Source organism: Culex quinquefasciatus, chromosome 2 (genome assembly GCF_015732765.1).
Source record: "Culex quinquefasciatus strain JHB chromosome 2, VPISU_Cqui_1.0_pri_paternal, whole genome shotgun sequence".
In the NCBI taxonomy this organism is placed as follows: domain Eukaryota; kingdom Metazoa; phylum Arthropoda; class Insecta; order Diptera; family Culicidae; genus Culex; species Culex quinquefasciatus.
This window is the reverse complement of record NC_051862.1, coordinates 137,913,619-137,932,135: the sequence shown is the minus strand read 5'-3', so window position 1 is coordinate 137,932,135 and position 18,517 is coordinate 137,913,619. Positions and strand designations below refer to the sequence as shown.

General features: G+C 39.2%; 1 protein-coding gene across 1 annotated transcript; it reads right to left on the bottom strand.

Annotated features, from left to right (window-relative positions):
• Nucleotides 1-527: 527 nt before the first annotated feature.
• On the bottom strand, nucleotides 528-1,284 carry LOC119767934. The gene is made up of 2 exons (XM_038257983.1): nucleotides 787-1,284; nucleotides 528-722 (listed from the first exon to the last, which is right to left on the bottom strand). Exons 1-2 carry the CDS (start codon nucleotides 1,097-1,099, stop codon nucleotides 697-699), a joined length of 339 nt encoding a protein of 112 aa, XP_038113911.1. The 5' UTR covers nucleotides 1,100-1,284; the 3' UTR covers nucleotides 528-696.
• Nucleotides 1,285-18,517: the final 17,233 nt, after the last annotated feature.

Below are 18,517 nucleotides of genomic sequence, written 5' to 3'. Positions count from 1 at the left end.
AATTATCTGTTCCTTCTCAGGCTCTGTCGTTAAGGATTCCGGATTCGATGCAGTCCTTGAGACCGGCAGAGGGTATAATTAGGAAAGTGGCGTCACTGGACTCAAAGCAGACATCTAATGGAATATAATTGACTTAATTTAAGTTCCACAAAACACCAAATTCAATTATTTCGAGAGAACTTGACCCTTCACGGAACAAAATCCGGTTTGCGGAATCGCAAACTTTGCTTCCGATTTGCTTTAAAAATCGCAAATCTCCGTTTCCACCTGTCAGCAGGAAGCATTGCTTCCAATATCGCAAACGGTGATTTTCGATATCGCAAACGTAACGCCGTAACGCATGCCTGCAAAAATCACCAGTACGCAGCCACCTCGTTTTTTTGCTTTTGAATCGACCGTTGAACCATGAATATTTTCCATTCCAAAAAGAAAAAAAAGAAGCAATTTGAAAGCAAAAACATATTTATTTATTTTTATGTGATATGCTGTATGCTTTAGAAATATAACAATTTTCAGCAGATCTTTGATTTGATTAACCGTGTCAGATGGCAGTTTCTGGCGATTTTTATACGATGACCTGGGTTCATCCTCACGATCTGGATGGCCTTCTGCGCCAGGGCATCCAGCTTTCCAGATAAACCTGCCGATCCAGTTACCGGAAACGAGTGTTAGCCGCCGCTCGTCGGAAGCAGGCGGTCAGGCCGGGGCATTTCTTTTGCAGTCTAGAAGGAGGAGGGAGGAAAGAAATTATAGATGGAAGTTAAATTAAGTAACTTTCTAAATTACCGTACAACAGTTTTGATTCAGGTTCGTAACCTGCGTCGGCAGCCTGAAGAACAGGCCCATAGTCCCAATGGCGTGACACCAGCCGCGCCGACTTGCGAGCCACCAGCTTCGGCTTCTCTCCCACGTCATCCTTCTGACTGTACATAAAGTCGTCGAGCTGGTTCACCTCCCTACGAGCGCTCAAACGGATGTGATGCGAGCAGGTGCTATTCTTCACTTTTGAGTACAAATCAGCGGCATCCCATCCCGTATCGTCGGGGTTTCTTCTCGTTGCGATCGACTGCTTCCAAGAACAACGAGCTGCAGTTGGCATTAACGGCTTCCTAGTAGCTCGTGAAGTTTAATCGGGATAGACGCGGGATTTCATCCGGTTGAGGCGGTCATCTTGAAGAAGTTTCGCCCCGTCGGAAGAGTATTTATAAGAGATGTTCAGCATGACGTGCTGGCTTGGGCCAGTGCACCGATTCCCTTTGTTGATGAAGATTTGGTGGCCGGGGAGAGTGGACGGGGTCAGCTAAAAATAAATCATTCTGTTAGATAGAAGCAAATATTTTCATCGAGTTCTGCCAACATACCTTTCAAGTTTGAAGCAGCCCGAGTCAGTTCCAGCTTTTTGGTTACGTCCATAACAAGTGTAATTCCGTTCTCAAAGTTCTGCGAGATAGTCATTCCTGAAAAAGTTATAGAAGTCGTTACCTGTTGAAATTCACGAAAATTTGAACCTAAACACAAGGAAACATGATATTTTAAAATTGGTAAAATTGGTAAAATTTCTAAAAATTCTAAAATTTCTAAAATTTTTAAAATTTCTATAATTTCTAGAATTTCTACAATTTCTAAAACTTCTAAAATTTCTAAAATTTCTAAAATTTCTAAAATTACTAAAATTTCTGAAATTTATAAAATTTCTAAAATTTCTAAAATTTCTGAAATTTCTAAAATTTCTAAAATTTCTAAAATTTCTAAAATTTCTACAATTTCTAAAATTTCTAAAATTTCTAAAATTTCTAAAATTTCTAAAATTTCTAAAAACTTCTAAGAATTTCTAAAAATTTCTCAAATACAAAATCTTTGAGCAGGTTTGTGTGCTTCTTCATAATAATGTTCCGCGGCTTCTCGATGCGATCGGACCGGGAGATGTTGAGTGAAACGTACCGGCTTGGTCCAGCGGAGCGGGATTTTTTCGGGGCGCAAACTTGGTGGAAGGAAGCTAAAAATGGAACAATTTTTCAATTTAAAAACTTAACAATTAGAGTTTCTTACTCACCTTTCGAGCCAAACCCATGTTCCAGCTTTCCGAAAATAACGACAGCTGCCGGTTGCGTGACCATATTCTTTCAATTCTGGCCTAATCCAACACATTCAGCAGCGTACCTTTTCGTCCTTTCCGGAGTGTGCCAGAAACACGTCAGTCAAAGTTGTAATTTTTAATCCCGACGTGATCTTTGGCCGTGGTGGTCCCGTTAGAACAACGGAATGTTGACATTCCGAAGCAAAGGCAGTATCTCGCCGAACTCCCAGCGGATGTGCACGCTGCAGAATCGGTGGAGGATTAGACCGACGTTTGGTTCCGTAACCGTATTGGACTGCCCAGATCGAGGAACGAGCGAATTAACGAGCAAAATCGCGACGGAAAAACAAAAAACGAACCGAAAACACGCTTGAAAGCAAAACTACAAACTCTCGCGGGAGCGAGTTTTGTTTTGTTCTCTCCTTTGCGGCTGAATTTGACAGTTCGTAACGCATTGGCTGCGGCATGCTACACGCTCAAAGGGGACGGAAACAAAGTGTTTTCGATTTTGGAAACATTTTGTTTCGATATCGGAAACAATTTTTCCAAATCTGAAAACTTTGCCGATGAATTTGCAAACAATCATTGTTTGCGATTCCATCGCAATTTTTTTCCGGATTTGCTGACCGGATTTTGTTCCGTGTTTGTTCGCCGTTTCAAGTGTTTAATTGTCCATGGCACGGAACAAACTCCAAGACTGGGTCGCGTTCAAGGCCACGAACCATCTAAGGTCACATCAACGGCGAATTATACCAGAGGGGCACCCATTAAGTCAACTAGCGCCCCCAGTACTAGCGATGACTCCCCCGCACTACTGGTTCGCGAATCAACGCGAGCAATTCAACTACACAACCGGTGTGGAGGTTCCTTGACACAAACCTTCAGCTGAAACGTTTAGGGTAGTGACGGCGATGGAGTGTGCGGCCAGGCCCACGTGTTACTGGTCCGGTGATGGCTCGGATGGGTGTATCTTCTCTCGGAGAGTTGCTTTCAGAGCTTGTTGGAGCAACGGAGCTATTTGAGTAAGCAAAGGGTCGAATAATGTACTATTGTTTGGGCTGTGGAATCAGATATTTTTAACGACTCCGACTATAGCATCTAAGATTCGTTGACTTCACTACGTGGAGTCAAAACGGAAGTTGGAGTTGGAGTCGGTGCTTTTTAGGACCTGGAGTCGACGTCCGTTCCAGCTGTCCTAGACCTGACTTCACTGACTCTAACTCCAAAAAAATTCATACAACGCTGTAGTCGATCTTATCTTTTCGGGTTATCCGTTTCCGACTTAGATTCGGTCTTCAAATCAACAGCCTTCGTTGGAGTACCATGTTGACAGTATGACATCAAACCAAATGCTTCTAGTACTCTGATGATCCAACCAGTGATCATTTCAAACCCAGGAGAGTCACTTTTAAAGATCTTCGTTGACCCTCGAACCTCCAGTTTCTTGCACAATACGGAAGTACCCGTTGATGCCGTCATTTACGGCACATCATACGCGAATGTCCCTCACAACAAAAAATGACTATGGACGTCTGACACTCCGCGTCAGTCATCGGTTCTGGGCTGTCACCGCCGACGGGTTCCCTGGATGACACCTCCAGTCGGAGCTGGCGGCACGTTGACGACAGGTGATTGATGGTCGGGAAATTAACCCAACTTTTGCGCACATTTAGTACCTTCACACCTGAGCCGATCCAAGGCCTGGGAGAAATGGGCAGAGCGAGGTGATGGGTCGTGCGAGGTGTTGAAACGATAACGAGGTTTCCCGCGGGTTCGTCGCGCTGGAATTGAGGTCCCGAACCCGGCAAGCATTCGCGATTTGGGGCTGGTTCACGGTCACGCGCCGTTGCGTGGAGGCTGCGAAACTGGGACGATCTCGGGCGAGCGCCATTAGTCACTCTATGAGTTGATAGCGCTGCAATGTGACCTGCTGCAACGAGTGCAAATCATTCTGTAATCTACTCCACGCAAGCTCATCAGGGCGCCGAGAATTACATCATCAACCCTGTTGGTACTGAATGAGGTATGGTCGTCGTCACCGGCCTAGGCTAGAGATGCATAGAGGGAGAGACTATGCAGTTGACAACGTGAGCACACAGAGTGTGTGTGTAACAGGTAGCTGCATCAAGTTGTTAATGTAGTTCGTGACGAGGAGGACGGTCTCCGGGGAGGGGCGCTCGGTAGGCAGATGAGCTACCGTGAAATTACCGGCGACGTCCGGACACAATCACAAGAACTTGACTCAGTACAGAGGGCATGCAAAACGACGACATCACATGATCCCCCCGGACAGGCCGGTCAGATGACTTCAGAGGCACAAACAAGCAGACGTAATAATCGGAATAGGTTGTAGACTGCTTCTTCACTATCGCCATCTATTGTTGAGTAGTGTAAATACAAAAGTAAACAAATCTTAAACAGAAAAACCAAATAATTTTTCATCCGATTGTCTGTGACGCAATGCAGATCGCGTGCTGGGTGCATGACAAGAAGCGATTTCACTATAAAGGGTGGCAGTGCTGCTGCAGCCAAAGTAAACACAGTTCGAATAGGGGAAAGAAGATCGATTATTAAGCTAAACCACGCGCGCATCAACGCAATTGATTGGTCGGGTTTTTACAATGCATTGAGATGTTGGTCCATTTTTTCTCGGTTTAGTTCTGACTACTTCTGAAGACGTTTATAGATTTGTTGGACATAATTATCGAAGGGATGGCATCTTTGCATGTGCACAGCAAATCATCATTAAGGAAAAGGGAACTTTTTCATGCGAACTCTTGCCGGCAACTTGATTCGAATTCAATTTGCTTAATTTCAAGAGGATTTTTGACGTTTCGAGAAAAACGTATTTTAATGTTTGACCTTCAATAAACAGAAACGACAGCACGCAATTTAAATAATAACAAACAAATTTGTTTGGCTGACCACTCACTGCATTGTCTCAAAGTTTGGTAAAATTTGGTTGCCGGAGTTCTGGGTTATAATTACAACTGTTTATGGTAGTCGGTCTTGTACATGTGTCAAATTCGTTCTGACATGAACTAACTTTGGTTAGTTGTCGCACTTGCATTAATTTTCAGGGCGTGTCAAGATAGCACGACCAAATTGAAACTTCTTCCAATTGAAATGTGGATACATTGCACGGAGTTCAATCGGTTTTAATTGAATATCTATGGATTGAATTCAAATTTCGGGGATCTGTAAAGATCAAAAGCTGAGGCAATGTGAGCTGGAAAAAATGATGCTCTTACCTCAATTTGATCCTAAATCTACGTGCGACAAGATAGCATGACAGCGACGAATTGAAAGTTTTCCCATTAGAAATGAGAATACACGAAGAATTCTTAGCCAACAATGCAACCGTCATTAACACCAAAAACTAACCTAATCCACCTATGTGGTTGGAGCCTTCCTCACAACAATGGCTGTACACAAGTTTCATCTATTTTTTAGATCCGGCTTCCAAAAAGTACATCGATATCACTTAAGTGGCCATGTCTCGAGACAGGGTTGCCAGATCTTCGATGTTTTGCACTCGTTGGAAAGGTCTTTTGATAACCTAACCAACAATGGGTCGGATGATGGACCCGGACATAGTTTACATACATTTAAGTGAGATCCGGCTTCAAAAAAGTACATCAATATCACTTAAGTGGCCATATCTCGAGACAGGGTTGCCAGATCTTCAATGTTTTAGACTCGTTGGAAAGGTCTTTTGATAACCTAACCAACAATAGGTCGGATAGTGGATCCGGACATAGTTTACATACATTTAAGTGAGATCCGGCTTCAAAAAAGTACATCAATATCACTTATGTGGCCATATCTAGAGACAGGGCTGCCAGATCTTCAATGTTTTAGACTCGTTGGAAAGGTCTTTTGATAACCTAACCAACGATGGGTCGGATAGTGGATCCGGGCATAGTTTACATACATTTAAGTGAGATCCGGCTTCAAAAAAGTACATCAATATCACTTAAGTGGCCATATCTCGAGACAGGGTTGCCAGATCTTCAATGTTTTAGACTCGTTGGAAAGGTCTTTTGATAACCTAACCAACAAAAGGTCGGATAGTGGATCCGGACATAGTTTACATACATTTAAGTGAGATCCGGCTTCAAAAAAGTACATCAATATCACTTAAGTGGCCATATCTCGAGACAGGGTTGCCAGATCTTCAATGTTTTAGACTCGTTGGAAAGGTCTTTTGATAACCTAACCAACAATAGGTCGGATAGTGGATCCGGACATAGTTTACATACATTTAAGTGAGATCCGGCTTCAAAAAAGTACATCAATATCACTTATGTGGCCATATCTAGAGACAGGGCTGCCAGATCTTCAATGTTTTAGACTCGTTGGAAAGGTCTTTTGATAACCTAACCAACGATGGGTCGGATAGTGGATCCGTACATAGTTTACATACATTTAAGTGAGATCCGGCTTCAAAAAAGTACATCAATATCACTTAAGTGGCCATATCTCGAGACAGGGTTGCCAGATCTTCAATGTTTTAGACTCGTTGGAAAGGTCTTTTGATAACCTAACCATCAAAAGGTCGGATAGTGGATCCGGACATAGTTTACATACATTTAAGTGAGATCCGGCTTCAAAAAAGTACATCAATATCACTTAAGTGGCCATATCTCGAGACAGGGTTGCCAGATCTTCAATGTTTTAGACTCGTTGGAAAGGTCTTTTGATAACCTAACCAACAATAGGTCGGATAGTGGATCCGGACATAGTTTACATACATTTAAGTGAGATCTGGCTTCAAAAAAGTACATCAATATCACTTAAGTGGCCATATCTCGAGACAGGCTTGCCAGATCTTCAATTTTTTAGACTCGTTGGAAAGGTCTTTTGATAACCTAACCAACAATGGGTCGGATAGTGGATCCGGACATAGTTTACATACATTTAAGTGAGATCTGGCTTCAAAAAAGTACATCAATATCACTTAAGTGGCCATATCTAGAGACAGGGCTGCCAGATCTTCAATGTTTTAGACTCGTTGGAAAGGTCTTTTGATAATCTAACCAACAATGGGTCGGATGGTGGATCCGAACATAGTTTACATACATTTAAGTGAGATCCGGCTTCAAAAAAGTACATCAATATCACTTAAGTGGCCATATCTCGAGACAGGGTTGCCAGATCTTCAATGTTTTGGACTCATTGGAAAGTTCTTTTGATAAGTTAACCAACAATAGGTCGGATGGTGGATCCGGACATAGTTTACATACATTTAAGTGAGATCCGGCTTCAAAAAAGTACATCAATATCACTTAAGTGGCCATATCTCGAGACAGGGTTGCCAGATCTTCAATGTTTTGCACTCGTTGGAAAGGTCTTTTGATAACCTAACCAACGATGGGTCGGATGATGGACCCGGACATAGTTTACATACAGTTAAGTGAGATCCAAATATATGTGAAAGCACATTTTTGAACAAGCAACTTTTGAACTAGTTATCGAAACTTCAATCTGTATAAAACTCGATCTATGGGACCCTTAACTAAGTCGAATGCAACAAGTTCGGGTCAAATCGGTTCAGCCAGTGCCGAGAAACATGAGCTAGTTTGTTGGTCACATACATACATACACACACACATACACACACACATACACACACATACACACAGACATTTGTTCAGTTTTCGATTCTGAGTCGATATGTATACATGAAGGTGGGTCTACGACGTTTTTATACGAAGTTCATTTTTAGAGCAGGATTATAGCCTTACCTCAGTGAGGAAGGCAAAACCGGTCAACACCAAGCGAAACTTACTTGAGGATACCTTGGAGAATTTCCCTTATCCTGTTAAAAAAGTTGAGCATCGACAATTCCCGTCTTCCAAATCCCCTTTTCTTGTATCTAGTATGCGGTGGAGATTGGAGCGGCCGGCAATAGACGGTTGTCATGATGTTGAGAATCTGGTTTAGGTGAAGTTGAAACTTGGATGATCATTGCATAGGGTAGAGTAGTCATCAATGAGACACGGGGAACAATGATAAAATGGCTCTCACAAGTCATAGTTTCAACCAATCAGGCTCATATTTGGGGGAAATGTGTGTCTACTGGATACACGTCTGCCATTATAGTGGCTTTGCTGCCATTAACACCAAAACTAATATTTCTTCAAATTTCTTTCGACGTTCCATAGGGATTGAGTTGGGCTACAATGTCCTTTCATTAGGTTTGGCCAAAATTTAGAATATACCCAGTATGCAGGATTGTCTCATTGTTCCCCACTCATTTCAGATAACAATGAGACACTTTGATTTTTCTTCATTAAACTTTTCAAATTCTATGGAAATCTTTCAAAACATGAATTAAAAGTGATTTTTGGCATATTTATAGAGTTTTAACTTCATTTAACCAAAAATACAAAGTTATTTGGTATAAATATACGGATTTTACAAAATTTAAATACTTTTTAGTATAACTTTTGTTAATTAAAGTTTCATGTTGGCAAAATTACTCTATAATGTTCAAGGCAAGTTACCTGCAATGGAACAATACAAAAACATGATGTTTTACTAGAAAAATCTTGATTTTCGTAGTGTGTCTCATTGTTCCCCAGCTGTCTCATTGTTCCTGCCAAGTGCGTCTACAATGAGACAGTTGAATAACTCTGGCTATAGCTGTTGGATCGATCTCATATTTTGGTCAATGTTAGAACACATTAAAAGAAAGAAAATGCAACAAAGAGCTCATTAAAACATGCGGATGAAAAAATGAGAAAAATCTTTGAAAGTTAAAAACCAAAAGTGTCTCATTGATGACTACCCTACCCTAAACATGACGAAATCCAGTATACAATCCACTAAAATCCTCATCTCCAAGCGAAGCGAATAGCTCAGGATTGAAATAGAATTCTGGGGGTCTAGGTCAAAAGGTGAAGCATAGAAAGCTGTACAAAATGGCTTGGCAAAATTGCAAAATTCTTAGCTCGATCACGACGACATTCAAAAATGTATTAGCTTAAATGAACTCTGAACATGACATGTCAGTTCTATCATTTTGTTATGGGTTTACAATTGAATATACAGTACTTGTACGGTAACTGGGCTGCTTTCTAACTGAGCGCTCGATAACTGGGTCGTAGCCCAATTAAAAAGCAGACAAACGTCAAAAAACCAAAACAAATCGAAATGAGGGGTCAATGGATGCAAAAATCATTTTCAATAAATAAAAAAAAAACAAATTCAAACTTTTATGAAATTTCAAGTCACAATTAAAGAAATATTTTAAAATAAATGTGAACAACTTTAATTTTAATATTTCTTCAGGAAAATATTACGCATTGGTGGTCCCGTCGTAATTTTTTGTTCAACCCAGTTAGTGAGCAGCATTCGGTGACTGTACTACGTTCTCAGCCCAGTTACCGAACAAGTACTGTACATCACAAAGTAAAACTTGTTTTAATGGTTTGTGTTTTGTGATTGGGTTAAAAATCTGTGAATTTCGAATTAAACATAAAAAGTCTATTCAAATTATACATTTTTTTTTTGAAAATGAAGAATTATAAGACACATCAAGTACAATTAACATGTTTCTATCAAGTAAAAAACAAAGAGTTCATCGTTCGCTGACAAGTGCTCAACAAACTGAATAAACAGCACATTAAATCCAGTTCAACCAACCTGCCAATTATAATTATCGATGATACCAGTGGCCTGGGTAAAAAACCCAACGCACGAATGAGTAAACATTTATATAAATCGATGTCCCCGCGGGGCCAGAATCCACCGATTCCGCACATCTTGCGTGCAATCACTCTGATAAACCCAACCGCGGTCAAGAACTGTTCAGCCTTGCCAGAACAATGACGAGCGTTTAGTGCGTCTTGATTCTTTGAGGTTATGTATCTGCCAGCAAACAGGAAGTTTTGTGTTTATCTTTTCGTTGTTGTTTTTTGTCAATTAAGGTGTGAGGTCGCGATACAATTGTACTGTTTGGACTGCAAACTCGGAATCGCAAAGCGCTGATCTTGTGAGTAATAGTAGTCCATTAGAAACTTTGAAAGATTGCTCTTGAAAGCAGCAGCTCTGCTAAACTCAGTAACTCAAAGCTCAAGGTGGCGCATAATAATAGGTGTGTGTCGATCTGAGACAAACAAATGGTATTATACGAACTGGAAGGTGCGTTACGTACTCCGGGGTCTATAATTGTATGCTAAGAGAGCTTGAAGTGATTGATCATTTTGACAGTCAAATGACGGTGTGGTGCGATTTATTGACGGAACACCTTGGACAGCATTCGATCTTTGATGTCTTGATATACGATAAAAGAGCAAAAAAGGTGGCGCGCGTGATCTGGATATGTTAATTTGACCTGCAAACCTAGTTTTGACACGTGGTACTAAAACCGTTACGTTACCACGTGCGCCGTTTGCAAACTGGGTGCATCCCACCTGCAACAATTAGTGCAGCGTTTGAAAGAGCAAAAAACACCTGGCCCTAGTTATCTCTCCCCACGTGTCGTGTCGTGAACAATACCTAATAGTTAACCTAGGTCTTGACTCGCGTGGCACAACATTTCATCGTCCCCCCCACCAACAACAACAATGTTATCAACCAGCTCAGATCTTCATAGCAAATGGCTTGCCCGAGGGTGTGTGTGGGTGAGGAAATCCCTCCTGTCTCATTTATTTCCAAAGAAGAGCCGTTGTCCGCTGCATTGTTGCTGGAAGCTCCCTGCAACTCACCTGCACTGCTGGACGGATGATCCAAACGACGTCAACGACGATGTTAGATCGTAAGCGGATGGACTTATGGAAGAGTTTGTGGTTGGGTAGACTGGTTCAAAATTAGTTACATTGTTCATTTGGAAAATCTTAATAAAAAAAATCCCAAGTACTCAAGAGAGAGAGGGTCCAGATTTTGCATAAGCTGATTTTGTCAGAAATTATTAAGGACAATCTTACGTCCAAAAAGCTCGAACCAACCTAAGCCGTTCGTCTCTGCTTGTGCTTTGAATAAATTCATCATCGTCAATTTCTGACTGCAATATAAATACAATAGAGTGCAGAAGAGGGGCGACTTCTTCCTTCTTCTATTAGAAAAAAACACAAACACACATACAAACGAAAAAGAATGAGCTACTTGAAAGCTCATTTTTCCTGCATAAAACGTCGTCTCCATATGAGTAGAATTCCTGGCCGGAGATTGACTGTAAGTTGAGCTGCACAAGACGACAGTTTGTGAGTGAGTGTGTGTGTGTTTCTTTCCCTAAACTGCAGCCAAGTGTGTAAAATATTGGTAGCCAAGCTGCACCAACCCCGACAACAACAACACAATAAATGCATATTAATTATCTGGTAGCTACTGCCGGTTTGCTCGTGTACAAAAACCCTGCCAAGAAAACTGTGCATGTTCATCTACAACAAAACTAATAGAGTCTTATCTTTCAATCATCATCCGTTCTGCTACTGGTATGAAGTCATTTGCATGGATTGCATTGTGATTTGAGTGTCGTAAAATGGGTGGACAGCGCCGCGACTGGCAGGTTGCCAGTTATGCAATCCGCAGTGTAAATCTCTGTTCCCGGTGATTGTGATAGCAGAGTGTGAGCGATGGTGTATGATGATGATGGAGGTATTAATTTCCTTCTCTTTTTGTTTGTCTCCCCCTTACAGATGCAGACGTTTAGTATTTGTCGTAGGAAAAATTCATCAATATTGGGTAAGTAAGCATGAACTTCCGGGTTATCGGTTTAGTGGATTATCGATTTTTTGTGTGAGCTGTTCTTTTAATTAGATGAATAGCTAGATATTGTTTGTTCTTTGGCAAATTGTAAATAGATTCCATTAACTTTTTTCAATTTAAAATTGAAATATTGAAAAAATATGTAAATGAAGTTTTCATTTGACCAAAAAACTGATGGGCTCATAGTTTTTAAAAATATTTTTTATAATTATTTATTTCTAACTTTGTTTTTAAACGTAGAGTAAAATTTGCAATCGAGATTTTGATGTTAGGAACCGTGCCAATTAAAACTGATTTTGAATTCGATATCACAAAACTTGACTGTATCTGAAAATAGTTGGAATCTTAGAGAAATCAGAAAATTTCTTATAAATTGCTCACAGAATCTGAAAGTTTTTTTTTCTTAACTTAAGCAAAGAATTCTCGATTTTTGGGTGACGGAAACTAAGCAATTGCGTGGTTCACGGGTATATGAAAAAGACAAAAGTGTTTAAAAGTGGATGAAATTCGTCTCAGAGAATTCTTATAGGTTTTGGCCCGAGGAACAACTTTGTAGATCAACGCAAAGCGCTAGGAGTTAGTTCCGAACAGATACAGGTTGATTTTTTGAGCATGTTTTCAATTTTTTTCAGAAAAAAAACATCCTGTATATTTTCAAGATTGATTCCTAGCACTTTATGATTTTCTACAAAGACAACTCATGGGAAATGGGACGAGCTTTCCGGTAAAAATATTTACGAGACAGAAAAACCAAGTCTGTCGTATAGAAGTTGCCAAAAACCACAAAAAAACTATTTTTTCAACATTTTTATGTTTAAAGCCGTTGTATCTTCCCAAGGATTGGACATTGGACAGTGGTCAATCGATTCTGAAAAATTTTGACGTTTAGACCACTTTTCAAAAAACAGTTGTAGTAAATGATTTTTGTATTTTCTTAGGAGAGACATAATATCCTGCATTTTTCGTGAGTTGAAAAAGTTACTTTTTGCGTTTCTCTTTGTTTCGTCGTCCGTGTCTGTTGCGGGTGATCATGAACGGCCATGATCGATGACGACCAACTTTTTCAAAACTTTTTTTCGTAAAACCGCGATAACTCGTGATGTTTATAAGCAAACCCCTTATGTCTATATATGAAAAATTTCGTAATTGTCTGTTCTTCAACTTTGTAGAACATTGTTACACTCTAAAAAATAACCCTGCAAAGTTAGAAAAAACACGAAATTTTAAAATGAAAAATTATGTTCTAAACAAAAAATTACCCTTCTGGGTCAATATAGATTCGAAAAGTACATTAAATTTCCCATAAAATGACATGTTCAAAAAAAATTTACAGTCGAGTAACGGAAAATGGGAGAATTTTCAAAACTTTTTTAGTGTTTTTTTCGATGAAAAATACGTTTTTTCGAAATTCTGAGTACGCCATCAAATCGGGCGTCTAATTTTAAATAAAAGTCCCTTTGACACCAAATTTCTATCTCATCACCGTTTCAGGCTGCAAATTATTGAAAAACACCTCTTTTTTCGCATGTTCAAAAATGGAAGGGGTCGTACTGCCCCTCCGTCACGAGATATCAAAAAACGGACCTCGGATTCGTGATCAGGGACAAAAGTTACCCCTAAGGACAAAGTTTCACGCAAATCGAAGAGGGGTCGGGGCAACTGCTGTGTGAGTTGGCGGAGAATTACCCAAATACAAAAATATTTAAATACCTTACGCCCTTCTCAAATGTTATTTTCGAATACTATTGGCTCCATAAACACTAAACTGGCTTATATAGGCCTAGGATAACATGTCTACAAAGTTTCATTGAAATCTGAGAGGGTCGGGTACAAAAGTACCAGAAAAATTCCTGATTTGAGCTGGAATTGCTCTATAAGCACTTTCAAATTCCGGTTGATTCAATCAAAATTGAACACTTTTGTCTTTTTCATATATCCGTGAACCACGCTACTCAGCAACTATGAGATCGATTTTAAAAAAGGCAGCTATTGAGATATTTTCCAATTTTTCCAACTGATCATTTTGATAAACATTTGATGTTGTCAAAAAGTGTTGTTGGACCGGAAAAAGGCAAAATAATTTTGGCTGGAAATCTAAGAAAAAACGCTGCAATAATGAAAAAAGGCTGCTATTTAGGCTGGTACATATTTTGATTCAAGTTTAAAAAGAATTTTCAACATACAAAAAACATTAACAAAATGCTCAATACATTGTAATAGTCTTGCTACCATCAACATTTTTAAAAATAATAGTAAATTCATAAAACTGATGTTTTTCATAGAATGAAAAATTCTCTACGAAATCGATCGATTTTGTGCTTTTTTGTATTTTTATATTTGGTTCAAAATTGTGGTCGCTTTCCCCATGACCGTTTGCCGTTCTATACAATGGTTCACCCATACAAGTTTCCTAACAAATTTGCCAGCTGTACGTAAATAATCGAAAATCCGTATCATTTGAAAGAATTTTCCAATAATTTTGATGCTTCCAGCAAAGTTGCATGTTTTAATGAGGACTTCTCACAAAAATAATTGTAATAAATTAACTTCATTTTACAAAAAAAATCCAAAAAAACATCTATTTTAACTTTTGAGTATTTTTATATGTTTTAGACGAAATTAACCCGTTACTTTGGAGCCATAGAGAAGAACGTGCAATAATTTGAACACCAAAGTTTTATTTTTTGTTAAAAAATATGCTTTTTCGAACAAATAGAAATCTAACCCAATCAAAAACTTTGACTGCAATTTTAAACATATAATCGTAAATTTTTAGATTTGCAATCGAAAAGTCACCATATCGAGATATTGCCACTTAAAGTTTGAGGTGTGCCGCTTCTATTTTTTTCAAGAGTGCTCATTACTAAACATTTTGTTTTCTTAAATTTAAAAAAAATCCAAAAGTTTCATGTAGCAAACATTGTAGGTTGGAATTCTGAGAAACAGCTAATAAAAGAAAAACAAACAGAAAAATTTAAGTTTTTAAAATCACCCAAAACCCCCCAATTTAGAGGGCCAATATCTCGGCAACCAATGGTACAATCAGTGTTTTGTGAAAAATTCTTATTCTTTTTTAAAAAATATTTTGAAAATTTTGGAATTCAGTCTAAATCAAACTAGTCTTGATTTAAAATGTTTAAAATATTTTTCTTCAGAATCGATAAACTACAAATTTTTAGTTTTTTTTAGAAGCCATATCTCGTTAAAGAGTATTGAAGCTGCATTTACAAAGCGGACTATTGGTTAATTCTTAACTTAATGTTTACATGTGATCTTGGGTTTTTTCTCAAAAAATATTTTTCCTAAAAGAGTACTGCATTGATCTCAGTTGAAAGGTTCTCCAAATCTTTGATTTGCAATTGTGATATACCGGAAGCCTAAAAATCTTCAAAAAATATAAAAAAAAAAGTTGTTCAAGGTATCCTTGATAGTTATTTTTTTTGCTCTTTGATTTTTCTGGTAAATTTAAGGGCTTGAAATAAAATTTGCAGTGGTCTTATTTAGGAAATAAAACACGATTAAACTTTGCATTCATATTAAATACATTTTTAACAAGAGGTCACAACTTAACATAATTCTAGAACCTTAAAGTTGATCAAAGCTATTCAGAACACTCCTGGCGCGAATTAGCATATATATTGGATGCCATGTTTTACAAGGACACAAATCGAGATTATTTGCATTAAGGAGTCTTCCATCCGCTCAGCTTCCATCCAGAAGGGTACTCATCCCGCCGACCGTCGCCAAGTGACTTCTTAATGGAACCCGATAACACCAGCCCTGGAACGACCTCAATCCATGGTTTCGAGCCAAGCCGAGGTCCAGATGAACCTGTTAATGATTTTGACATTCGCAATCACACTCGCGCAGGAGTGCATCGCGAGTGAGCGAGAATGACTCAATTAAACTCTGTGCTGGTTGGTCAAGATTTTCGCGTCCCTCGGAAGTGGTCCTTGGACAAGGCGACGCGCGTCTGTTCAAATTAAAAACAGATTATGTAAATGAATGAATGAATAAATCATCGATTGTTTTCCGCGAAGGTTCGCGGTTCGCTTCCGTGCATATACATTTGAACGTTCTTTTGGTCTTTACGTTTTGTTAATGATAAAATCGCTATGAATAAAATTTGCACTCGTTTTTTTTTTCGTTTCGTTGTTCAACCTCAGACAACAACGGCTCGGAAATATCTCCTCTAAATGCATTCGTTTGCCTCAGGAGTTGAGCTGGGTGCGGTTCAGGGCGTTCGCCGTTGAGCAATTGAGGTGTACACCCGAATGCTTTAATGTTTCGTTTGTTTGCGAGAGGCTCATGCATGCAGAACTTGTTTGGCAGCCTCAAATCCGGTCTGCGCCGTTTTCGGCCATGTTGATCCCCAATTGTTGCAACTGTTGACTTCGCGTAAGAAAAACTCGATTAAGTAACAACACTGCAGCGGTGCAGTCGCTTAAAGTCCCAAACGAAAGTGAAAAAGGGTTCAACCTTCAGAAAAGGTCCAAAACGAGTCTTGGCGCTGCTGACTGCTGAGAAGGCAACGAAAAAAAACGGTTTCGCGATTTCAAGGGGATTTGTGAAAGGAGGAAAGAAACCTGATTTCCAAGTCGGTCCCAGGAGGGCAACCCGTGCCGTGCCTGTCGGCAGTCGGTGGACTTATCTCCCTCGGCAAGGGTTGAAAGATCAAAATGGCTACACGAGGGTGGGGAGGGGGAGGAATCGTGACAAACGCCGAGTTTCCCAAACCAATACACACTTTCGAAATGTTATTATTGGTTTGTGTGTTGACTGAATGGAAACAGTAAACAGTCTAGTTTTGTTGCAGCTCTCGCCGACTGGCGGGACTTGTTTTGCTGAAGGAAGTGTTGGCAATTATTGTCGTGAGGTTCGTTTTTTTTGGGGGGAGCCGATGGATTGTGACCACTCTCTGAATGGTTCCCAGTCATATTGGAGCAATAGGCTGGGGTGAACTATTTGCGGGTTCGTGCTTTGCTGATGAAATCGGACATTAGAGCAGGGCGTGTTGCATAAGTGCGCTCTTAGGAGATTAATTGTTGCATAGTTGGTTATGTAGCTACAGCTAAGTAGGTCACCCTTTAAAGTTCATCAAATTATCGAAATTTCAGCAACTCCCAGATTAAGTTTCCACCTCTAGAAAAAACGGGCAAACCGGGAAAACTCGGGAATGGGATTCCACCAGGCGAAAACAGACAATTGCGTATTATATTATAAGCATAGTTAAAAAATCAACAAACTCTAATTCAATTCGTGTTTTTTCCTCAATAAGAATATTTTTTAATCATACTAAAGTAATAATTCTGGAAAAATATTGTGATGATTGACTTTGTGTATTAGCCTCTAGTTATTTCAGATTTTTACTGTAAAATATTTCGTAGAATTTCAATAATTCTAGTACCGTAATCTGGGGTGAATCGGGACTACAGTCTGAATAGGGACAGCAGTATTAAGAGCACTTAAAGCTTTTAAATTTGGAAATGGATGTCCAGATTTTGTTGGTCTGAGTCTGTAATAACCGAAACCAACCAGGAAAATCAAAATATTGTGCTCCAACATGGTTAAAACTGCTGTCCCAATTCGCCCCATGTGTCCCGATTGATCTCAGTTTACAGGAGACATATATTTTCACATCAATTAACGTGACGACTTCCATCATTGTCATGATTTTTCGTTCAAAGATATAAATTTTGCATCGCTTTCAATATTTTGACAAAATTCCTTCAACAAGTTGATTAGAATAGTGCCCTACACATCGTCGCCATCGTGCTAACTTGTCGTACGTGCATTTTGGGCCAAATTGAGTTAAGAACGCCATTTTGTGCAGCCCACAATGCCTCACCTTTTGACCTTCACAGATCCCCAAAATTCGATTTCAATTCTGAGATATTCAACAAAAACCGAAAAAAACTCCGTGCATTTTTGTCACTTTACATATGAAAGTAGTTTCAATCTTGTCGTGCTATCTTGTCACTCCATGAAAATTGATGTAAGTGTGACAAAAGGCCAAAGGGATTTCAGGCCAGGAAAGTCAGGATGCGTTTGTCACACGTACAAGCTAGACTACCGTAAACATTTGTAATTATAACTCGGGACTCCAGCAACCAACTTCAACCAAACTTTGGGACAATGCACAGAATGGTGAGCCAAACAAAACGTGTTTGTTATTGTTTACATTGAATGCTCTCGTTTTTAAATATTCAAGGTCAAACATTAAAACGCGTTTTTCTCGGAACGTCAAAATGGCGGGTGCGACAAGATAGCACGACGACGTCGACATGCTGATTCCTTTTGGTAACTATTATCCCATTACTTGTAAAGTTATGGAAATCGTCATTAATCAATGATTGCCAACTAGGACGTCAATGACTGTGCCACAAAATTATATAAATTTTGTAGCACATTTGATTTAGACCAGAAATTTATTCAGTGGCTTCAAGAAGGCAACAACCGGCACATGCTGATTCCTTTTGGTGCTAAAATTCGTTAAATTTAATTTAATATAGAATATTTTAAATCGATGATCAATTTTTGAATTTTTGATCAATGGCTTAACCTTAATGCTGGTACAAATTTAATTTAAAGTTTTTGTCTCCCCATCCCCCTTCAAATTCGGGCCAAAAAATCAGGGAGCAAAAAAAAAGTGTTTCAAAAAAATTCAAAATTTAACATAAACTTTGAAAAATATTAACAGCGGCTTATTAAGATATTCTGGAATAG

Bases quoted from the DNA above. Each gene is read 5' to 3' on its own strand.
- LOC119767934 (XM_038257983.1), bottom strand. From the start codon at position 1,099: ATGCCAACTGCAGCTCGTTGTTCTTGGAAGCAGTCGATCGCAACGAGA. The intron at 723-786 runs GTAATTTAGAAA...TCCTCCTTCTAG, and splicing joins TGAATCAAAACTGTTGTACG to ACTGCAAAAGAAATGCCCCG.